Source organism: Microtus oregoni, unplaced genomic scaffold (assembly GCF_018167655.1).
Source record: "Microtus oregoni isolate MIOR12 unplaced genomic scaffold, Mior012 000001F_ref0000356, whole genome shotgun sequence".
Lineage (NCBI taxonomy): Eukaryota > Metazoa > Chordata > Mammalia > Rodentia > Cricetidae > Microtus > Microtus oregoni.
The window spans coordinates 47,381,538-47,407,363 of record NW_024543060.1 but is presented as its reverse complement, the minus strand read 5'-3'; the positions used below and the strand labels follow the sequence as shown (position 1 = coordinate 47,407,363).

At 39.2% G+C, this 25,826-nt stretch overlaps 1 protein-coding gene across 2 annotated transcripts in view; it reads right to left on the bottom strand.

Annotated features, from left to right (window-relative positions):
• The window catches only part of Gpc6 (glypican 6), a 994,531-nt gene that overhangs the window by 723,729 nt on the left and 244,976 nt on the right, over nucleotides 1–25,826 (bottom strand). For both annotated transcript variants that reach the window (XM_041677692.1, XM_041677699.1), the window contains exon 2: nucleotides 15,855–16,013. In XM_041677692.1, coding sequence (XP_041533626.1) covers nucleotides 15,855–16,013 — 159 coding nt within the window. The remainder of the gene's footprint in view (nucleotides 1–15,854; nucleotides 16,014–25,826) is intronic.

Below are 25,826 nucleotides of genomic sequence, written 5' to 3'. Positions count from 1 at the left end.
AATTCCTGACATTGCCTCCTAATTTTAGGACCTTGTTCACATTATTGATGTTTCTTTCCTTCTAAAAATGTTTTTATTAATCTGTGAGAAGCTCATACCATATATATTGATTATATTCCCCTCTAGTCCTCATAACTCCTCCCAGATCCATAATTACATCACTGCCTACCTAATATCCACTTAGTATGTTTTAAATAAAATAGCCCAGCAAGTCCAACCTTTACTGTCCACATACCTCTGGATGTAAGGTTAACCATCAACTAAAGCAATATTTTTTTCTTCAAAATATTGGGAAAAAATACCTCTCTACAAAGAAAGGAAATAATAAAAAGTAATAATAAATAAGGAAAGAAAACATGCTTATTTACCAGGAAAACCATTAAATAACATCAACATCTTGAAAAATATAATGTAAGCAAACATCATCCCAACAGTTATAGTTTACACTCTCATTAGTTCTCAAAATATTTCTCCAAGCAGAACTTTCTGCACCTCCCAGACATAAACTTTGGCCTTCCTAACCCAGCTAAGGCATTAGGCTGAACACCTCATGCCTCCCCTGTAGCCAGCATGGGTTTAGCATCTTGCATCTATGAGGCACCAATTGAGTACTTCCCACACTCGAGAGAGGCTCCATCAAAAACCATGGCTGAGGAAGGAAAATAAACTTGGATTCAGCAAATTAACTTTCAGCATAGCTTTCAATGGCTAGGGTCTCAGACTATTAAATTCTGAATTTCGGAAAGACACTCTAGCAAAGCACAGCAGCTGCTACTGAATCCCAATCCACACAGCAACAGCCGTTGCAGCATCTGGACCAGCAGCCACAGAAAAGACATCAGTAAATAAGGTGAAAGTCCCTGTGCAATTCCACTCCTCAGAATCCACTCCCCGGGCCTGTTATGGGTAGCTCAAAGGTATCTGCACAGTGAAGGGAAGGGCATATTTTTTAACCATCTGTTCAAGTAGGAGTCAGTGACCTTTGCTCTTTATTGGTAAAAGGGATGCTAACTTTGCCAGCTGGATGTAAATGGAAATTTTAATTGAAAAGCATGGGACTATCTCCAACAAGCGGAGGATTAGGCAAACCCTAGAGTCTTTCTAGTTCCATCTAATGAACACCCTGCATGGCTTAGCTTTCTACTCATGATCCTCCATTAGCCTGGGCATGTTTTGAACACCAACAGTCAGAAAGAAAACTATTCAGCTCGACTTCCAACAAGTCAGCAGTATTAGCGAAATCTAGAGTATAATCTAAGACTATGTTTATTTCTATTTCCCAGAGAAAACAGAGAATATAAGCAATACATGTTTATTTGCAAAAATACATCGTGGTTTACAAGAAATGGTATGTAGTCAATTACATAAATGTTATCAATCTTGTTGAAAACTTTTTAAAGAGAAACATATTCTTCTTTACTCTCAAGAGGTATGCTACTTTTGCAAATCTTATTATTCCAGTATAAGAATTTAATTATGACATTTAAAATGAGGATCTCATCACCGAGTTTAAGGGGAAAAGTCAACTTCTCAGTTTAGTGTACCATGCTGGCTCTCTGGCAATGGGGTTACTGCATGTGCGGATGTTTGTTTACATGGCAAGGAAGTGTTTGTGAAGATAAAGGTCATTAGTCATCGCTGCTCAAGTTATTAGCCTTCTAAAGGTTACTGGAGCAGTTTCTCATTATACAACCTATTTTATTTTTTAAAGAAAAACATTACATGCAAGTTTAAAATATGTGAAATGATGTATTCCCCTATTGCTTCTGAAATACATAAAGAAGAACTTCTGAAATTAAATGAATGGACAAAGGCAGATGAAAATAAAGTCACGTGTGAGGCTTTACATCAGGGGGAGGAGAAACAACTGACCTTTCCACTCAGTTCTAAGTACGTTGTGCTATGCTCACAGAAATGTAGGGTTAAACTGAGTCATCAGCAACATTTTAACAAGGAAAATATATATTGACATTTTTTCTATGATTTAGAGCAAATTCATCAACTTTCATAATAGGAACAACCCCTTCAAAGTGTCTTATTTATGTGAAGAAAAAATGAGCATACAGGGCCAACCCAGGGAAGGACCAGAGAACTGGGGAACACACCCAGCACGAAGTTCTGGTATTACCTTTTTAGACCATGAAATGAAATGAAGGAATACATTAGTCATTGGCAAAAAAGACATTCAGGTGTATGGGAGTCATTGGGCAACATTTATTGTAAACAATCTTAATATCTTGACTTATTCAAAAAAACTGGCATAAATAAATTCAGTTCAAAGTTAATGTAGCGAGTGAGCATTTGAATAAAATAAGACTGTTTTGTACCCAGTGAAGCAGCTCTCACTCAACTGTGGCATCATGCCAAGACTACATCATATTACTGTGTGTTTTTTCCATTCATAATACCTAATGAATAAACAAATGAAGCCTTTAGGAAATAGACATTTTGAATACAGATTTAAGGTTGTTAAAATAGAATTATGAAAATCAATAGGTATTTAGTAAACACTATAAATGTGAAGTCATTGAATATTCATGTTCTTATATAATGCAAGTTTCTGCAGAGCTCCCAATGCATTCAGATTTTCCATGATCTGAAAACTTGAGTGCATGAAGTTGTTTGTATTCATCCATCCCAAGTGATCTATATACTAAGTCAGTTGTGTGGTAAATTACTGACGGAGAAAACTCAATTCATTGCACAGATTGAACAATTATCATCCGTAATGTGCTCACCAGAGTTGCTGGTTGCAGTATTTATAGTAGGGTGCTTTGTCCTATAAATTTGCATATATTGTCATTGAGGCAAATTGTATGCAAAATATTTGAAGCAGATGTACAATGTTTTACAAAGTAGGACATGGGAAATATCACAGATTGAACATGTTACACTTGCTTTTGTCAATTCGATACTATCATGAGAATTTCACCAAAGTAAATGACATTATAAGAAGAAAGGAATCATGTATGTGAAATAGCCATATGAAAGATGGCACCTTGATCTTCGTTTCCTCCAGTAGATAAAACACTAATTTTCTCATTACATTATTAATATTAATTATATGAAGAACTTGGAAAGTAGGCTAGCAAAGAAAAAAAAGCCCAATTGTTAGGTTAATACTCCCTCCAACTTGCATGGGAAGTTAGTTGTAGATGCTCTGACGTGTGAGCTCTTCATGTAAAGATTTATGTACATGCGCTACAGGAAACCCAGATGAAAGGTAGACAGCCAGAAATGCACTCATCCTTGAAAAGTGCTGTTAGTACACATAAAGTACTGTTAGTACACATAAAGTGCTGTTAGTACACATAAAGTGCTGTTAGTACACATAAAGTGCTGTTAGTACACATAAAGTGCTGTTAGTACACATAAAGTGCTGTTAGTACACATAAAGTACTGTTAGTACACATAAAGTACTGTTAGTACACATAAAGTACTGTTAGTACACATAAAGTACTGTTAGTACACATAAAGTACTGTTAGTACACATAAAGTACTGTTAGCACACATAAAAGGACCCAGAGACTCATTAGGAGTACTGTTAGTACACATAAAAGGACCCAGAGACTCATTAGGAGTGCTTTCCTATCATCACTTCAAGCTAGCTATAGCCATCAACCACACAGAGCACGGCCATGCACACATTGTTAGCTGGTATTTACCAGGGATTTCAAGTTATCTGTATAACATGATCTCAACAACTGACTCCCTGATTTCTAGTATTCCTGTTTGCAATCAGATTTCCACAACTCCAGATTGTTTCTAAGTTTCAGGATAATTTTTATCTTTTAACAAAAATTGTCAATCTTCTTACCATAAAATGGCCTCAATCTCTTCTAATATTTTACGTACGTTTTAATTCAGGGCAGACATCAGCATTAGTATTTCGAATGTAATAAAAAGGCCACGTGTTTGTTACCGGCTGCTCAGCCCCGAAATAATCACACAGAAACTATATGATCACTGCTTCGCCAATTACTTAAGCATATTGTTAGCTAGCGATTACATACAGAATTGATCCATCTCCATTATTTTGTATTTTACCACAAGGCTAATGGCATACCAGCAAGGAGAAGCATGGTGGCTCCATGGCTTCTCTCTGACTCTGCCTCCTTTCTCCCAGCATTCAGTTTAGTTTCCTCAGCCTATCTAAGATTTGCCCTATCAACAGGCGAAGGCAGTTTGTTTATTCACCAATGGTATTTCCTGCATGCAGAGGAGAATCCCACATCATTTAAATATCATTGCTTGAAGTCCCTTGGACGACCTGCTAGGGCATGGCAACATGGGTGAAGAGCAGAAGACAGTAGTCAAACAGTAAAAGTAAACACATTGCCGGACACTTGCAGAGTTTTTGAATACAGCATGTTTTTACAACAAACCACGTTTGTTTTGTGCAAAGAATTTAAGATGTGCTCAAGGTCACTGTGTCAATCAAATGCATTTCCAGTATTTGCACTATTTGAATGTAAGATTTTTTTACCTATAGTTTGTGCTGTTCACAGGACAATTTTGGTAAAATGGAACATGACATAATATCCTTTAAAAAACATATTGAATTTCATGCTGTACCCTTTTAAAAAATGAATGATGAAAGGGCTGGAGAATCTACTTTCATCACCTGAAACGTTTGGGGGGAAAAAATCATTTCATGAATTAGAATGCGACAATAGAGAAAATCCTCTTGAGTAGGAAAACACCCCATCTCTCTCGTTTATCTCTTTTTCTTTCTGATAAGATTCATTAATACTCCCTCAATAAATTTTAAATTTTTAATAGCTTAAAACATATAACACATTGCATTTGATTCCTCTTTCTATTTGGTGTAAGGATATAATTTACAGTTTTAGGCATTAGACATTAAAAAAAAATCCTGGACATGACAGGAGAGTTTGCCTGATTTCAGGTCCTCACTTTGTAGTAGATTTGCAAAACTCTTGAATGTATGGCTGGAATTTACTTCCTTTAGGAAGTACTATATAGTACTATATAGTTCTAGGGGCTGAGAACAAGCATGGCTTATCAAACCATTGAGTACGTAAGAATTACCAACCATAAGGGTTAGTCATGAAAATAGTTAAAAATTTCTCAAATCCTATGCTTTTATTTTTCCTTATATCTCTACTTTCCTTACATTAAAACAAACAGGGAATTGTTTATTTTAGGTATTTCATTAAGGTATTCTTTGATTTATGTTGCATATTAGGTATCACAAGTTTCCTAAGCTTGTTGCTATTGGCGTCTCCCAGTATTCTAGAAACAGACACAATGGTCATTGTGAAAGGGAACACCGGCAAATGTACTGACTGTTGTAAAGTACTAAGAGAAAGGAATATTATCTCCAGAAAACAGAAAATTTCTTCAGTCTTGAGGTACCTGAATATATTCTTAACTTTATACTATATTAAATGCAGAAATTACCATTTTTAAACTTCAAGGACTCAACATCACACCAGGGGAGGATTGCATGTCTAGTATGTGTGAGTCCTGGCTTCAACTCTCAGCATTGTCCACCTGTCTGCTGATAGTACTTCATTTAACTGAACACCTAGAGATAAGGCATTAAAATTATCACATTGTATATCCATGTCTGAAATGTCGGGATTGTATCATTATTTTCTGGGAACTATGTATCAACTTTAAATTTATAGCATACTAAGTTATCAAACTTTGTACACTTAGCACACTCCATTCGGGTCAGAATGTAATATTGAAATGAAACCATTTGACTTTTGTAATGATTTAGAAACAAAACTGCAAGTCAGGAATTAAAAAGTAATTTAGAAAGTGTAAAGTTAAATATCTAAGAGAAAACATCGAAATAAATATATGCTATAGATCTTCCAGGATAGAATCAGTTGTTTTTCTTGGGTATAATTCATTATTATAATGAATAGAAACACATAGAAATGTGTTTAATGAATAAAATCCATTATTCCCTGACCCCTTGAAGAGGGGAGGTCTATGCCTGCTTGACATTACAGACATCCGCTTTATCAGGGTCTAGAGCTCAGCTCTGTGTTTTTACAACAAACTGAGGACTTAGTCATAGCTACAATGCCTCTGCAGAATAAAGATTCCTGTGTCCCACAAAGGGCAAACAATCAAAATATTCAGTATTAAATATCAGAGATTTTATTTAATGAGTGCTCAAGGGAAGAATATGCTTCCTAACACTTCCTGTGCATGTATGTAGTTGTGTGTGTGTGTATGTGTGTAGACAGATATATTTGTGAATTTGGAAGACAAACTTTAGCTTCAGGTATGATTCTTAGAAATTCTTTATTTTAGGGCTACAGGGTCTTTCTCTGGCCTGTAGCTGATGAATTAGTTTATGCTGCCTGGGCAGGAGCCCTAGGGAATCCAGTGCCTCTGCCTCCCAGTGCTGGGATTACAAGATCACACCATACCTAGCTTTGTAACTTGTGTTCTGGATATCTGACGCAGGTATACATGTTTGTGACACCAGAAATTTGCTGATTGAGGAATATGCTCATAATTGTCCTGCTTTTTAAGGAAGAGATTCTATAAGCTTTCCTCCCAGTGAAGTCCACCCTTGTCTAGGGAATTTAAAATTAGTTTCATTACATTATCTGGAAGAAGCGCTGTTGAAATCCAATAGGAGCTCCAGGTTTATGGACCCTAAGAGTTCATAGATAACTAGAATTCAAGGCTCCCTATTTTCTTCTGTCATATTTATTATCGGATCTTATGCAATTCATCTAGCCAGTGTGTGCCCTTGGGTCTGCACAGGTTAGTACCCCAGTGAGACAACACTACAGCAATATTAATTATCAGCTATATTAAGTCAAGTATGGAAAGATAAAATAGAAACAGCAGACAATTCCTACACTTAATGAGATTAGACTTCAGCAGAGAATAGTCAATTGCATTTTTTAAAAGAGGTGTCAAATAAATAAGAACTATGGAAGAGAGGGCAGGTTTGATACAGCAGATTCTTGTAATCACCAGAGAATGATTCATTTTCATTTTAAATACACAATAGATGATAGATAGACAGATGGATAGGCAGATAGACAGTTGGATAGGTAGACTGATGGAAAGATTTATAGATGATAGATAGATAGATGATAGATAGATGACTATTTTTAAAGATATTAAGAGTTCACATCCCTGATACCTGTCTTACACCAAAGTTTTCCTGCTATTTTCAAGTTGTTGGCATTCAGTTAAACCAGCAGGTAAGGTTTAAACAGCATGGAGGTTGTGGGTGTCTATAGACATAGACATTCTCAAGTTTACTACTTGTCTATTCAACAGATCTTTTGAAAGAATAGAAACGACAGTACTGAAACAGTAAATGTGTTTTTAAAAATATGAACTTCATGGACCAAGTAGGATTATTCTAAAATGCTAAGCAGTACTTCCTCAGCATATGATGAGATCTTTTTCCTATAGAACAGAATTTTAGAATCATAGGAAATTTAATACTCATGCAAACACTTGCTTTCTTTGAATTGCTGGACTGTCCAACCATATATGCCATTGCTGGTGTCAATCATACAACCAAAATTTGCTTGGGGATGATAGAGAAATGGTATTAGTAATAAAAATGATAGGGAGATGTTAAGTATTTTATAAAATATTATATTGGTTTATGAATCTCGAAAATTGTTTTTTAAACATAATATTAGATTCCCATTGCCATAACAAAAGATGAGATATAATTAATTTATACAGAAAAAAAAGATGGATGTTGTCACACTTTGGAAGGCTCTAGTTTACTGTCTATTGGTCCTGCTGTCTTGGGTTTGAGGTCTGAAGGAGAGCAAAACTGTTCATTCAAATCATGGGAAAAAAAGCATAAGACAGAACAAAGCAAGGACAAGGGCCTCACAATTCATTCCGAAGACACATATACAATGACCTCAACATCCCCTACTGGATCCAACCTCATAATGGTTTACTATGGCTTCCTACTTCCACCTAGCTGAACAACCTTTTAACTCACAATGCATAGTGGGCCTTTTCTATATCCAAGCTATAAAAAATAATTTCCTTATTCCACTGCCCACATACTTTCTGTAGAAAGGTCATCACTTGGAATCCCAGTTGGTGACGATCTAGAGATAGAATGCTGCTTCAGCAGGACCTGTTTTGCACTGATTGTCACAGACACTACTTGAAGGAAAATAAGCACAGAAGGAACCACGTCACTGACACTGACTAAGTTACATGTGTCTTTCAGATCGGAAAACAGTGGGCTTCTTTTGTGTAATTTACCACGGCTATATGCATACACACATGTACCACACATACCACATATATATACATACCACATACCACACATACCACACACACACATACCACACACACACATGCCCACACACACCACACACACATACCACACACACCACACACACATGCCCACACATACCACATACCCACACATACCACACACACATACCACACACACCACACACACATGCCCACAAATACCACACACACACATGCCCACACATACCACACACACATGCCAACACATACCACACACACCACACACACATGCCCACAAATACCACACACACACATGCCCACACATACCACACACACATACCACACACACCACACACACATGCCCACAAATACCACACACACACATGCCCACACATACCACACACACGCCAACACATACCACACACACCACACACACATGCCCACAAATACCACACACACATGCCCACACATACCACACACACATACCACACACACCACACACACATGCCCACAAATACCACACACACACATGCCCACACATACCACACACACATGCCAACACATACCACACACACATGCCCACACATACCACACACACCACACACACTTGCCCACACATACCACACGCACACATGCCCACACATACCACACGCGCACATGCCCACACATACCACACGCGCACACACACATACCCAAACACACACATACACACACGCACACATACCCACACACAAATACACACATACACACACGCACACACATGCCACACACACAGACCCAAACACACATACACACACACACATACACACACACATACACAAACACACATAAATGAGAGCAGCATTGAGAGTAGATAAATTATACTCTAGGAGTCCAAAATCTGTAACTCTTCAATTCTTTGTAAGTCCTAAGGTCCCTTCCTCAATGACCTTATAATGACATGGTAATTAAAAAATAATGATAATAAAGATTCACTTTCTTCTGAATCTCAAACCTTTTGATATACAAAAGCTGGTGGGGCAGAGTTTATGACTTTGAAATTTTATGTGTTTGGAAAAGGAAATTCTTATGCCATCCCAGCACAGGAATAAAAAGTAGTTTCTGTTTCCATAACTCTTGATATCAAATGCCAGTTGTAGAGCCAATGCCTTCTAGCCCATCACCCTGTGCCCAGCTGAATGCACTGGAGAAGCCAACTGGCATCACACAGTGTTGTGTGACCAATCTACTCAAAGCTACTGTGTTCTGTGAGCAGAAGACAAAAGCATTTCCAGCAAGCTCTAATTTATATTCCCATTAAATATTGTTCTTGATTTCTCACTAAAATAAGAAACTCAGTTTTTCTCTGTTTGGCAGCAGATCAATTTAACTGAAATAAAATTTCACCTGCAATGTACCCATTCCTACTCAAAGGATTAGTGAACCTTTTTCAGGGAGTAGATACTCCTCATTAACATTCGTGACCAGGAACCCTTCTGGTTGGGCTGGTTTCAGCACCTGATGAAGCAATACTTTAAAGAAATTAGCTTGTCTGTGAAAGGGCTCCTCAGCAAAACCACTGTGCAATAGGATAGGTGTTAATCAAATGATAATCGCTCAGGCGCCCTGGAGAAGAAAGCATTGTAAGCTCCTGCAAGGCCTGGAGTAGGAAGGTTTAAGAATTAGAAAAGAGGCCATGGCTCCTCACATAATCCAATAAGCAACTGACTGAGTGCATCTGTGTCTTTGAAAGATCTGCAGAAGTCTAAACAGGGGTTGAAAGAACAGGAAGGGGAAATAAAATGAAGGAGAGAGAAAGGAAGGCCAAGTCCACTGGACAAAGATCTGACCTCCCCTTGACTTATATTTAAATGACCTTGTGAGTGCAGGCCACCGTGTTCTGCATTGTACAAATCCAGGGTAACACAGTTTGTAAACATGGTCCTGATCTCTGTCACCATGAAATCCCTGCTCAGTTCATTTTCATTACTAGAAGTCCAGCCCTTGGGAGAAGCTGTAGGGTTAATGTCTGGTGCCAGAGAGAACATTTCTGAGATGGTTAAACTCAACCCAAACCATTCTGACTTCAGGAAGACTAGGCTGCTGCTGGAACGCATGCCACTGTGGCGCTGACCTAGAAAACATAAAGGAGGCATCGACTAATTGCTTCCTATGATGGTTCGTGTTTTCACCCTAATGAATTATAGATAACACAATGAACAAAAGAACAAGCAGCACAAGAAGCTGAGTTATGACACCTGTCCTCTTCAGCGGCATGATGGGAATGGGAACCACGTGTGCATACGTGGGGTGTTAGACAGATGTCCAGCAGTGTGCTCTCATGTACAATGGAAGGGAGACCTGTAAAGTCATGCCTGTCTGTATATGCTCTATTTAGAATGTGCTCACCACCCTTAAATTGCTGGGGAAATCTACAAATAACAAAGCCGATTTGGGTAAGCAGGCAATGTTTGAGATAAGCAATAGGGAACAGTTGAGAATAATGGTAGACAGGAATGAAGAGAAATCCAGTCTTTCCGCTCTCCATCTCCGAAGACTGGTATAACTGGCCTTGCACTATTGTTAGTGGAAACGAGCATGACCATGAGCCTCCTACCCTAAAATGATATGCATCAACTTCACGGAAACCTTCAACTCCTTTTCTCTCACTCCAAGCTTTACCAAGAAACAAAACTGCCCGTGCCAGAGAGTAGCTCCCTAAAGAAGAACAGGTATATTAAATGAACCCAACTAACTTTTAGCCATGTCAACCTGAGCTTAAATTATAAGCGTTAAAACTAAATGAGTAAAAAACACATTCTTGTTTCTGTCTTGTTTATGATCTGAAATTGTGTGGTTGTTACAAAACACAGTTAGTCTAGCACAAGGAATAAGATACCTCTGAAGAATACCTACCTAATAGATAGATGCATTTTAATAAACGTATGATAGCTGGAGGAAAATCAATACTATCAACATGTGTGTGGGCATGCACAGAACCTCTCTGGAGCCATGTGTCTCTGCCAGCCCTCTACTCTTCTGATTACTGCAACTCATTCTTAACCCATGTTTTAAGGGTGTCGATAGTGAGCTCTTCCAAGAACGCTTGTCTGGTACCTCTCAGAGTATGACTTACTTTGTCTGAAATCAAAAGTAGTCTCTGCTAGGATCCAAGTAAATTCTGGACTGTTATTTTTTTTCTGTGTTTGAGACACAGTCTTACAAAGTTCAGGCTGGCCTTGAATTCCTGATCTTCCTGCCCCTACCTAACCAAGATGGCATTGCAGCTGTGCACTGGCATGCCCAGTCAAACCTGCTTTCTTGATAATTCAATGTTTACATCTCTCTCAAAAGGTGACCTACTACAAGCAATGAAGACATATTAGTCATCCTTAGCCAACTTTCCACACCTTTCATACTAACCTGACAGCTGCCCATCTGTAAAAAAAGCTTTCCAAATTGAAATTCTACATACATGTTCTCACACACACATACAATATGACTCCTATGTCAGAGAGTATATAAGATTCTATCACCATATGGAGAGCCCCTCTGTGCTTTCTATTCCATGTAAGTACACTCGCTGAGAAAATTAGACTATATTTTAAAGAAGTCATTACATTATTGTCATCTCTATGGTATGGAGATGAAAAATGATGTTTTAAAAGGAAGTAGGAGCAGACTTGCCCTGTGAAAACACTGCACCTCAGTGCATAAGTAATTCCTGATTTCATTGTGATGGGTATTCCGAGGGTGTTGCTATAGCATACATGCCACAGAAGAATGGAAATTACCAGTCTTTTGGTTTTAGCTTGCTTTTAAAAAATGTTCTTGGTGCCAAAACTCTGGATGAATGTATATCATTAAAATACATAAATAATGATCAGGAAGAAAAGGTCAATAATAAGATCAAGAAGAAAATACAAAACAACAACAACAAACAAACGAAGAACTTCATAGAAAGCTCGCGTTGTAAGTAAGTTTCAGGTTGAATAAATATGAAGGAAAAACAAATCCTCTCAAGAAAAATATTCTGTTTCTGAATAATTTGTTTTCCAGAATCATTCTAGCGAAGGGGTTCAACTACCTACACCATGATGGAATCCAGCTGGTTACACTGGCTAAGGAGGATACACAATAGGCCTCCGGTGAGTCTGTAATGCTGTCTTTGTAATCCTTTAAACTTTGGAACGACTTTGGACAACTGAATGCTGTCTCTACCCTGTCCAAAACTGTGGCTAGATTATAAGTACACAATTATTGCAATTGTTTTGCTAAAGAAACATCAGCAAAGGGTTGCCAGTGTCTACTCAAAACAAATAGACTAAGTATTGATTTCCTACAACACTGCTATTTATAAGATGGATGTAGGTATCAGGTTACAGGCCTGGATGGAAACTTGGCAAGGTCCCTCCCCTCGGGAGGCTCCCAGCTCCTTGGAGAGTTGAACTATATTTAGGTGAGTAATTTTCTTTCTTTCCTTTTTTTAGGAATTAAAATTAACTCAAACTACTTCTCTTTTTTTCCTGAAAATTATTTCTTCTTTCTCCCAACCATAATCAGGACAGGACAGACGGAAGAGAGAGGCACTGCTAACTGGTTGACCATGAAATTCAGCACATCTGAAGACTACGGTATGGGGCAGAGGAAGCAGAAGACAGTAAACAAGAAGGAATGCTGAGGTGTGGACAAACTTGTGACTCTCCACTTGACAGGTGTGTGACCTTGCATTTCGGCTGACCCTGATGATGAAGCAAACATCTCAGAGTGAGAAGAAAGAGGCCATGTGTTGTCTCCAACACCAGTGCCAAGCTCAGAAGGCTCCATAAGGGACCCAAATAAACCCATCTCATAAGGGGACCCAAACAAAGCTATCACATAGCCAAAGTGAAGACTTAGACAGAAATGCAAACTGGCCAGACCTAGTGGTCACTGAACACAGGATTCTACGTACATGGTGACTGCCTAGACAAGGACACCACCCTCCTTGATGACATTTTTACATAATCTTGTTGCTTGTTTTGGAACTTCTGAGGTGTGTGGCAGACCAAGATCAGAGGTAAGGGAATAAAGTTGTGAACATGGCTAAGTACCCTGGGCTGGTTCATGCGTATGATTTTCACTTATGGAGAGGAACAGAAATGTAGGCTTACTGACATAGCATGTTGAAAGCAGCTCTGTTGAGCTCTTTACTAATTTTATTTAAAGAAAAATATCTACCCAGATAATTATCTGCCAAAGAATACAATTTCTATACGTGGCAAAGTATATTTCTTGTCCTTCCGATATTAGGTTAATGAGACTTCAAGCAAAACCTCTAAGTTTTGCAAAGGCTTGGAAGAAATCAAATGTATCCATGGTTATGTTTCCATTATTTAGTAACTATTTACAATTATACACAATAGCATCTTCTAAGTATTACCCAGAGTATTGATGTGCAATTGAGAAAAATGTACAGTCATAGTAGTATGTGGTGTGGTGTTAATACTAAAATTCTACAGAATCACACCGATAGAGTGGATGGAAACCAGGCATTTCTAATAGAACACAGAGCCACAATCAGAGACTAACCTGGCAGCCTCTATATGCACTATGGATTAGATCACATATACCACATGCAAGTAAACTTGCTGCTAACCTTAATGAGCAGAGGAATCAACATTCTGCGATATAAATTAAATGGTAGTTCCCTTTTTATGGAGAAGTATAGATAGCTAAAAAAGGCAGCAACCTATAACTGTGCAGGCTGGACCTCTGACAACGTGGACTATATGCAAGAACTGAATGGAAAGTTTTGGATACCAGACTTCAGTAAGAATGCAGAAGGCCTCACCAAATTAAAAGTCTCTAAAACTAACCTAGAAGATGTCCATAGCAATGGTGATCCCGGAGAGCATTAACACAGTTTAAAACCTGCCTGTCTTAAAAGCAGGGCTTCTTAATTGAGACAAGTGAGATATAAGATTAACTAATACAATGCCAGAAGTATCTGGCTTGGTCAAGCAGAATAGCTTTCCTTCGCTAAAAAAAAAGAAATATAAAATTTTTCATGAAGCTAGTTGCCATCTATTATTTTTTTCTTATAAGAAACACATTTCAGCCTCAGCGTGTTGTCCCAGAATTAAGAGCATCATGGCAAAGGACAGCTTTGTAAATGCATTAGAATGGGTTTCCAAACACAAGGCGAGGAGCAGCAGCAGCGGGATCACCCTCAGCTGATCTCTGCCATCAAGGACAAGACGTCTCCATGTGCAATGATAAATTGTGGGCACCTAAACCCAGAGCCGCCGAATGCTGCTGGACTTGTAATGTGTCAATCAAGGGCGACCCCCAAGGACACCCTCATTAGATTCAAGAGAAAAGCTTCACGGAATCAGACTTCCACAAGGAATCGCTGTCACACATACCCACTGATAACTTTATCCACAACGCAAGAGAGAAGACAGTGCAGGCGTGGGAACAGCCTCGTAGAGGGGTCGTCGCGCCAGCAGCATGGAAAATCTAGCATCCTCATGAGTCCATCCATGCAGCCCCGCTTTCAGATCATGGAGAAGAAATTCAAAAGGCAACAGTGATACAATAATAGTTTCAAGCAACCATGAAGTAGGCTGTTTGGAAGAAAAGCATTGGCAAGCCTTTTCTAACCGGATCTGTGGTGCTCTGACTAAGAGGGTGAAGAACGTGGATAGGATCTTGCTGGTCTTGGGCTGGGGAACGTGTCCAGTGGGGACTAAGGAAGTCCTACACAACATGCTAGTCTGCTGCCCGACGAACTGTAGCATAGTTCATGCACTTCTTAGAGCAGTAAGCGCTCTACATCCACTGAAAACATGCCCTAGACTGCCATCCTCATTGAAACTGCTGAAATTCACATTGCAGGGGAGTATTTTTATAGCCCTGAATAGGAAGTTCAAGCTGAAATGACAGAGATAACTGTCTTCACTCTTGTCCTCTCTAGTACACAGAATAACATTATGGAAATGATGGGGCTTACTTATGATCTGGACATGAAAGGGGGTCGATACCCTTTTTGTGTAATGCAAGGCACCTGCTGTATAGAGTGCGTCACATTAACGGATGGAAAATACTAAAATAACGCAGTCCGTGTCACGGTTGTGGGGACACGCCTGTCCTCTTAAAAAGTATGAGGGAGGGGGACTTGACTGGGGGAGGGGGAGGGAAATGGGAGGCGGTGGCAGGGAAGAGACAGAAATCTTTAATAAATAAATAAATAAGAAAAAAGAAAAAAAACTATGTGGTGGTGCAAGCAGCTGCAAGAAAAAGGACGTTGCAAATGAACTGTCTCAGTGAAGCACTGGAGACAAGCTAAACCATAAGAAAACTTGAATTAGGATCACGAAACTAAAGAAACGTGAGCATCACGCTGCTGAGGCATGGCGTGGGCAGAACCCTAGCACAGCACCCCTTTGCTCAGGCAGGGTTGACTTTTTCCATGACGATACCAGAGAACACTACACTGCCAAGGAAGTCCGTGTCTTTCCTAAACATAGACAAATTCTACATGTATTTGAGAGGAAATGGAACCATCTCGTAAAAATGCTTTTCCAGGTAGGACAAAAGCCTTGCATAAACACACAGCAGAAACACAGAGAAGGGCAGCGAGCTACACCTACCATCAAATTTCTTGTGCCTTGACACAAATGTAGTTCGCACAAAATGACTCGTCTCTTCCACAAGGTTCTCAAACTCGAGTTTGCTCTGTTGGCTTAACTTGTCTTCCATTTCTGTGGTACAGCACGTGTATTCCTGAGGGCAGATGCGGAGGTGCTCCCCTGCAAAGAGAAGAAAGCGAACATCTGCATGAAATGTCAAGAATTCTGGGTAGATTTGGGAGACTTTATTCAAATCCTGAGAGCACCTGTCCCCTTTCTTCCCCAGCCATTCTCCTGGACCCAAACTGGACCTCATCATCCATGTGTTTACCACTCCCAAGGCCTCTGAGACTTAAGTTCAACCTGATATTTGCTGTCTGTCCCCACCACATAACTCACTGCAGGTGTGTGGAAATTCTCAAAACACCTGTTTTTTTTTTTCTTTTCCTTTTCTCCTCCTGTTTTTATTTTAAAATTACCAAAGAGTACCGGGTGACGAGGCATCAGAGAGTCTTAAGTGTGCTTGTCTTAGAAAAATATCAACAAGGTGAACAATTCCAAGGCTTATTAACACAGCCTGTTAAGAAACAGGGACTAGGGACAATGGCGAGAGATGACTGGGTGTCTTGCCTGGCTGTCTGTGGGAAGGCAGAGGGGAAAGGCAGAGTGTCTTTAATAGTGATATACTGTGTCAGCTGACATTTCTTGTCAGATAAAAACTGTTCTGGAAAGAGGAAGCCACTGATAGGTTTAACTAATTCTGGTATCGGACAGAAATGGAGATGAAAGGGAGAAAGCCTGTGCTTCGGGCAGCCCATGGATGCCAGGCCACCTCCTTTGTCACCATGGCTTTCTCCGGTGATATGGCAAGGACAAGCCTATACTTTGCTGAATGAAATTAAAAGAGAATTACACTGTGCAAAATGTAAATTTCCAATGTACTTGGCTCAGATTGTGTCAAAAGTGTTTGTCAGAATGTCTAGAAGGAAGAAGGAAAATCAACCCGACATCTTGCTACATAAAACCCAAATCCACTCTCTGACATTCCCTCTAGGGCACTGAAACCAAAAAGGAAAGAGCACTTAATGCTATGACTATTAAATTCACATGCGATGTTTAACAGGATAAATAAAAGTTTCTTGCGGCCCAGGGTGAAGTGTAGAGTGTTTCACACACTGAGAAGCAGTTGGATCCTTAAGTTCCCTATAAAAACACGACCAGGATGGCCTGCTTTCCCAAGTTTATATATTAAAGGTTTAATTTATGTGACTTCTAAGATGGCATGAGACTATTAAAATCACACATAATTTTACAATAAAACCAGAAACTATCGTCCTTGAGAGAAAGAAAAAACCATCCAATTCAGGTTCACGGTTCCTCTCGGAGGAATCGGGATCTCATGGAAAGATATACATTGTGTCACGCTGTGTTTACATTTGCTATAGGCTTCAATTATTTAGTAACACACTTGGGAACCTGGAACTGGAAATGTAGCAGTTCTGGGGATTGGCTGGAGGGAGGGGTGGGGTTAGAAAAGAAGAAAGAAAAACAAATTTCTCATGATCTACAAAAGCCAGTCTAGTGCTCACTTTCTCCTACTGCCCCAAAACCAGTTCACAAAACTCTAACCTCAGACAAGATGACTCCGGGGCCATGACAAAATGGGCCAGGTAAGGCCACTCTGTCATCTCATGTAAGCATTGAAAAAATATATCACTTTGCCATCAGAAAACGAACAGTCTGATATTCTTCTATAGTTCCACCTTCTCTCTGTGTCACAATTTCTGCAGCTTTCCTGGCAAGGAAGCAATCTAATAGAAATCTCTCTCTCTCTCTCTCTCTCTCTCTCTCTCTCTCTCTCTCTCCATGAACAATGTACCACTGTGATGAGGGAGAAAGGGAGGCACTTATAAACCGGAAGCTACAGGTCTAAGAACACGCATGCAAAAATGTGCACGGGCACTCACGTGCACTCACACACAAATATGCAAAAACACAAAAAAATACGAGGAGCTTAGGAAAATTTGTTTTGTTCTGATATCATGTTTGGGTAGGCATACATGAGTACTCTTCATTTAGAGCCTTTTGCCAAATCCAGTCCCATTCTTGTTTCTATGAATCTTGTGAACACAGCTGGGAAAGTTTGAAAGGATAATATTTGGCTTAGAATGAAGTTTTATAATTTCAATTTCAATTATCAGTAGATAAAACGCCATCAACACACCCTAGCTGATGCTGTTCTTTACATAGTTTCAGACTCTATCAACATTAGGATGCTATGAATATAGTTATGATAGAGATCCCACAGCCTGCAATAACAAAATCATTTAATTTTCTATGGTCAAGCTCAAAGGTATTTCTCCCTATGAAGGAAGTAGATCTAACACAGGCTATGGAAACGTTTCCCAGCTTGAGTAATTTGAGCCCCAAGGAACATATAATAGTGGTGATTTCAAAGTTACAAATTATAAAGGGAGAAAAAGTGGTCTTGGAAAAGATTTTTCAATCACGTTCCTTTATCAAATTGCCTTAGATGGTCTATACCATATGTGATATATAATTAGACATATTCCTTTCACTTGGAGTGTGGCTAGACACATCAGGGCATGCTAAGGATAATGGAAATTAGCATAAGAAGCCACAAATAAAGAAAATGCACAGCAAAAACTGTAAGTGTGCACATACTCATCCACCACTGGTTGACAGATTGTATGGGAAAAAGACCATGATGGGTTCATGGTCACAAGATCTAGCACAAGCACAAAGAAGAGGGAAGACATAAGCTGATACTTCTTCAGGGAGTTAACGACAGTGCATTGTTGAATTTTTTGGCACTAGAAATCTTAAAGTAAATAAGCCAATATTTATATGTGGAAAAGGGATCTCCAAAAAGAAGCTGCAAAATGAATTCAAGGACATAAAAAAAAAAGACCTTACGTTGTCCTCTGTATTCCAAGAAATAAAAGATGAGACTGTTCTTCCCTCTCCATGTCCCCTTCAATTATGTCAAGGTTTACAATATCTTTTCCCCAAAGTCTGCCCAGATGTTCATTTCCACCCCCAAGATGCCACGGTGACAGCAGAAATTTAATTCTGCCAAATCCCACTCCCTCCAAACAAGGCCCTGGGTCTGAAAACTGCCAAAATTAGACTTGGTGAGTGGCATGGTGGTTAAGGGCAGCAGACAGCAGGACCTCATTAGCCAAGTGAGCCAGCCCCTGCAGCTCCGCTACCATAAACCGAACGACCTCACAAGTGACAACCTGCGAACCTCAGAGTGAGTCCCAAACTAGCAACAGAAATGGCCTGCCAGGAAGGAGCAGCAGAGCAGATTCCAGAAAACCACATTGTGCCATTTCCTAGAAATGGAGAACCCTAAGAAACATGACTACAAAGTCCCTTCTAGGGGGCAGGATATTAGAAGTCACAAGGTTTAAAGATAGCAAGAGCTACACAGTGCTTGATTCCTACACTTCTACGTTCTGTCTGGCAGCATTTGCTTTGGATTTGGTGTCTTCAGACTCTGTGTAGGTTCTCTCACTGTCTACCGCTGCAATCCAGCAATTTCAATGTATGTTAGAGAGGCATGGGCACCTGTCGTTTGCAGTGTCTGCATATGTAACTATTTACCTGTCGTTTGCAGTGTCTGCATATGTAACTATTTACCTGTCGTTTGCAGTGTCTGCATATATAACTATTTACTTTAATTACCTGGGCAAATCATCTAAGGAAACCGAAGAAGCGATATAAGGTATTCTAGAAGTTAAGGCTAGGCTAGTGCTTCTTATAGGCAAGAGAGTTGTTGAGGTTAACATACCTGGGCTGATTAAGTCTTCTAAAATTCCTGCATATGACAACCAAGACTGGCCAAGCAAAAGAAATTAGCACTTTTTAAAATAATAGGTTCCAATGTGCTTCTATAAATTTACGTTTGCCAAACATCCACAAAGGGACATTTTGAAAACTTTTTCACTCTTTAAGATTTATTATAAATGACCTTTCCTATCTTTAAAGAAAGCTATTGTTTAGGGATATTGATCAACATCGCAATAAAAGTTGTTTCTCACAAGTTTGAGAAAACTAAATTGATATTCTACTTTGAGGGTCTTATCCAAATTACCTCTTATTGCTATTGTCCTTTGATGTTAAATTCCTGGTAAGGGCTTTAAATGCTAAGTTTCTAAAAATTTCACTAAAATGGTGTGGGAGGTCCTCCTATCTATGTGTTGCCTTATTAATTAATGAATAAAGAAACTGGCTAAGCCAATTGCAAGGTAGAAAGGAGGTGAAGTCAGAAAGAAGCCATGAAGCTGCTGCCTGATACAGATGTGCTGAAATTCTGCTGGTAGGCCATGACCTCATGGTGATGCACAGATTAATGGAGATGGTTAAATTAAGAGGTAAGAGTTAGCCAATAAGAAGTAGAGGTAACGGGCCAAACAGTGATTTAAATAATACAGTTTCTGTGTGGTTATTTCAGGGCTGAGCTGCTGAGCAGCTGGGTACTAACTAGCAGACTCCTACAAAACTAAAAAATTTATATATGTAATCTTTTAAAAATACAACCAAGAAGTTAGTTGTTTAATTTGATTCCCAGAATTACACACGGAGAATTTCCAACACACTACACTGGACGAGGCAGATGAACTGGCATAGATCAATTGTATCTATACTGTTGAGTTTTCTATGTAGAATTGACCTGATGACAGGAGAAATTCCCTCAGAGTGATGAAAGAACAAGCCTTAAAGAACATGGGAATGTGCAGTGCACGAGGTGAGCAGGATGGAGGACAGACATTCCTCCCATTGTGACATCTAACTGGCTCTCTATGTTATGAAATTGTTATATTGCTAATAAATTGGTCATGTTAAAATATAAGCAATTCCCCTTGCTTTAAGTATATATAAACTATATCGACTGATTAAATCAAAACTTATACCATGTAAAATGCTACCTGAACACAAGGTTCTCGGAAATTGGCACAGGAAACACTCATATGCAAACACCTTGTAGAGTATGTATCAGAATGGTTTTTAAAAATAATGTCAAAAACATCTCAGCAGAAGGTTTTCAATGTTTCAACATAGGTAACTTTCTACAGAAAGCAATTCAGCAAGATTACAATTGCATGTTACAGGGCCAACAATAAAAACATAATACTATGATTCCATGAGCTGTAGTTCATTAATAAGAAACTCTGTAAACACACCAACCTATAGCAAGGCTCCCTGGAGCACAGTAGCAAACTTACAACGGTGCAATGGGATATTTTAAATTTATAACAGGATGCTGATGTCTGTAGGAAAAGAGGCAAAAAGCACATGTTGGAGGTAGGTTATGTTTTCAGACTCAGACATATTATATTCCACTCTATGGCATTAAATCTTTGCATAGCAGAGCTTTCCCTTGCAGTTTGGTTCAGAAAGAGCAAAGGGAGATTATATTGGAGCATAAATGAACATGGTGGCATCCAGCTTCATCTTGCATTGGAAAGAGTCTGTGTACACTTGTTTTACTACTAAACAACAAGTACTAACTGAATACAGATAGTTTCCAATATATTGTGATTTCAATGGCTGCTGAGTACATTAGAGGGTTCACACTGTACTTGAACAGGATAATAAATAAAATGCTATGTTTCTCTGACCTAGGGTGTCATGGACAGATTACTGAGCTACTGGAATAGTTATGTTAGTGTAGCTTGACTGCAGAACTTGGGAATTCAAAATCCAAACAAGAAGCTAGGAGCTGATGCAAGGCATTGCGAGGACGCAATCAACATCTGCAACCAGCTGGTCTTAAGAAGGACATCAAGATGAATGATGTAAGAGTCTCAGCTGATCCTGGGAAAGGGCTGTCAGAGCGACAAGAGGTGTCATTGAGAAAACTTGTTTTCCTCAAGCTTCCAGTCATGGCTCTTGCCTCGGTCTTCCGATGGGCATGTTGTCCTGCAGAGCGTGAGCTTGCTGACCTGGATTCTGATTTCATACTAGACAATCCTTCAAAGTAAGCCAAGGCATACAACTTGTTTACATATTTGTACATGCATGTGTAGTGTTAGATACTATTGATTCTGACTTTCTGAAGAGCTCACGTACAAGCACAGAGGGTTCTGTAGGAGTATTAGAACCCTCTTCACGTTCTTCACTGACTCAGTTTTCCACAGAGGTGATGACTTCAATTGCCTAAAATTATTATAAATTTAATCCAAGGCTTAAGAACATGGAAGTTATTGTTTTTCCTTTCTGAGTCAATCAAGAGTGATATCTGAGGGATTAAAAATAGAGTCAGTGTTGTGTTATCAAATATTACCCATTAGCTCCACAGATTTTTAAATTATGGGGTTTGATTTAAAAGCAATATACATCCCAACATAATTTCCAAATTACCCAAATTGCCATAGTATAAATATTTCCAATGTAGTTGGTTTCTAGCAACCATAATGATGTTCCCAGATGTCAGCTTGAGTAGGGTATGCAGTAGCATCTATTATAGAACTCAGATCCAGCAGGCCTGGGGAATACGATTGTCAGTCAGTAGAACATGCAGAGAAAATTGAGTTGTGTGTTTCCCTACTTCTGTGTTAATATGATTTACTTATTATTGTATACAATACAATTGTTTGTGTTTCAATTTGGTAAGTGTTAGGTTTGTTTTGCATATTTGAAGGAGGCTGTCATTATATTCACAGACGGCAGACTGGCTTTTCTCATTACATAGCTATGCAGCCCAGACAAAGTCTCCATACATCTACTCCTCTGCCTCTGCTTCCATTGTGTATATTTAGTAATCACTATGCTTAAAGGAAATTCACTAAGTAACTGATGATCTGAACATACTTCTCCAAAGCTGGCTATAGCATCACCAGCAAACCAACAAGTGGAGCTAAAGGTGATGTGTGTGGTTGCTGCCTGTCTGGCTCTTCCCAGTTCATAAGCCTTGCCTCCAATGACAAAGCTCATAGACTACAAGTATCTGTCACTTTCACCATCTTCGTAAAGACCTATGTTTGAAACACTCATTTACCCCAAGGGAAAATTTGTTTGTAATCATTGACAACTGTCAATTGTCTTAGACAGATGGAAGCGGTAGACTTGTATAGTTGGTTTCAGAATGGCAGACAAAGGGAACCTAGGATCCCACACACTTCGATGGTCACCATCAGTCATAGCAGGGCACTTATTGGGCAAGAGAAACTGGGGTGACAAATAATTTCTGGAGTGGCTACTGTCCCAGGACAGAAGCTCTTCCTTGCTGCTAAAGTTGTACGCCATTGAAAGTGCCTTAGACCATAGACATCAGTCTCCTCGCTGCTGCCATACCCACTGATTCCCTCACTCTAATCGCTCCTGGATGGTTTTGTCAGAATTCCCAGAAGAAATCTAAGCAGAGGATACAGCTTAGCCATATACTGATAATTTAGCACGGAAGAAGGCCCAGGTCTACTCAGCATTACAAGAAAACAAACATCAAATCAAAACAAAAACAACAGTCTACTTACTGGAAGGCATGTGATTCTTATTAATTAATTCATTCATTCATTTTTAACTAGGCACACAATACACAAGTAACTAGACAGCTACTATATTTAGTATTAAGAGATACAGAGAGATCTTATAGTTAAGAATCCCAGTAAAATGCAGACAACTATACCCATGCTAAGTCTTTCCTTATAAGTACAGGTTTTATGAGAATACATATCTGCATCCCTATCAATCTCCCAGACACAGATGAACATAGAGGAATATATTACTTCCATGGGCTTTATGATGGTATCTTTGTTATTTGATCTCTAGTCAAGAAGTAGCAATATTGGTTATATATCTGCAGGCTGCAATTCCAGTAGGAGCTATGCTTGTTCTAGTCACCCAAACATCTTTTAAAAAGACAGGAAATGAAATCTTTTAGCAGGGAGCCAACAACAATCAAGCTTTAAAACAAAAAACATTTCAGAGTTCATCATACAAATAAGTGAAATTCTTGGAACCTTCTGCTGCAGTCACTTGTATTACGTATTATTAGGTTGCATTATACAATGCATTTCTTATGGTAATTTTTGGTAAAAGATCTGAAAGATGCAAATTAAAGGCTGAGGTGATATGCAGACAGCTACAGAGAGGGAAGAGTAAAGGCCATACAGAACAATGCAGGTCCACAAACCAGAAATAGCGATGCTCACTCAGATAGGTTTAGAAGATTTTGTATGGCTCTTCATCCATTAAAAAAAAAAAAAGTATCTATGAAGTTATGCTAAAACCTTCCCTTGCTTTCCAAAAAGTATTTACATAAGTTAAGCTTCCACATTTCAAAAACACTTTCTCTCAGTGTTCCTAAGAGAGGCTCCTGACCAGCCCTTAACAGGAATTTTAAGTAGCATTCATTAGGATGCTGCAAACTTCAGAGCTCCTCAGACACCTGGCGCCCCTACCTTAGGGCTGCCCAGACTTCATATTCAGGTGTTCAAAGATGCCATTAATCCTGCAGAGTGAATGACAGCTCCTCTACATTTCTCCTCTTGCCAGATTTCATCTTTATGAACCATCCTGGCAAGATCTAGTTAACCTTCTTCAAATCTTCTTGCCAAACACAAGCGAGCCATAATTCTCCGGCTCCCTTAACCTTCTGTAACTCCACTGAGCAAGATGCTGACTTATTTCTTTTGCTTTCTGTGACCCACATTGCATCCATCAAACCAACTGCTTCCTACAAATCCACCCGCGGATGATGATCAATTTTGAGTTTATTGCTTCTGTAATCCCTCACTCATCTTTGCTTACTCAAAGTTACCATTTCTGCAATTGAATTTGGTGATCCTGTGGTGATAGACAATAAACCAATTTACAAAGTGCTTGTTTTTGACCTTGATAACAGCAGATCAGCATTCCTACTAAATTATATGACAGTTCACTTGAAAACTTAGGATTTACTGCCCCAAGCTCAGTAGCCATAAAGCAGTTCCCAGACGGATTCAGTGCAGGGGCCAAATCTAGGTGAGAGTGATTAAGAACCTAATCAAACTGAACTGCATGTAAGCTTTTATGAAAAATTATTTTCTCCTCTCTAAAATACTGCAGTTTCAGTGGGCATCTGTAAAACCACGGCTGCAACACTGATGGTATCACACAGAGGAAAGCCATAAAAGGCAGAGGGGCTGGAAATGTCACAAGATCTATAGTGCAGTCCACAAGTGTATATTTCAGTAATCGTCTACCTCGATGACAATGAAACTCCATAATATCCAACCTTTTACAACTCATAGAGTCATTAATTTATAATAATTGCTTTAATCCCCACTATCCCTCGAAGATGGATACCCATAGAAAAACAGCATCAGCCCCTACTTCACTGATGACTGATGGGAGGCCTCCACGAAGGAGACAGCTCTCATCCCTAGGCATTTCTTCTTCAATTAATAAAGGGCAAGAGGTGGCTTTCTGAAACTTGTGTACAGGGACCTGGATCTTTCAAACGACAGTGCTGCAAATGTTGTAATAAATTAACCATCCTCTCCAACCAGGGGCTCTCAAATGTTCCCAGTCGGAAGGCAGCACGGGAGCCCAGCAGTGTCGTTAACACATTGGTATAATTAAACCTCAGATGTAATTTTTTTGAACACAGAGGAGTAAAGACCCTCAGGAAAGAAAAGACCAACCACCCCCTTGAAATAAAAGCACACATTCCACACAGTTAAATGGAAATGAATATCTCAATTAAATGTTAAAACTACACTAAAGACAGAAGATCAAAAAATCAATATGAATTTTTAAAATGCTCAAATAATCTTAAGAGAACTCCACCAGTGACAGCAAAAATACATAAGGCTGTTTCTTCATCATCTCACTGTTTCTCTGTGAGCAATGTGGTTTTAAACAATGACTATCCAGGGGGCACATTGACAGCTATACAGATTCTACAATGCTACTGTAAACTGGATGTACCCCTGCAGGGTCCCAACATTTAAGCAAATATATTAAATAACTAAATGAATCAAT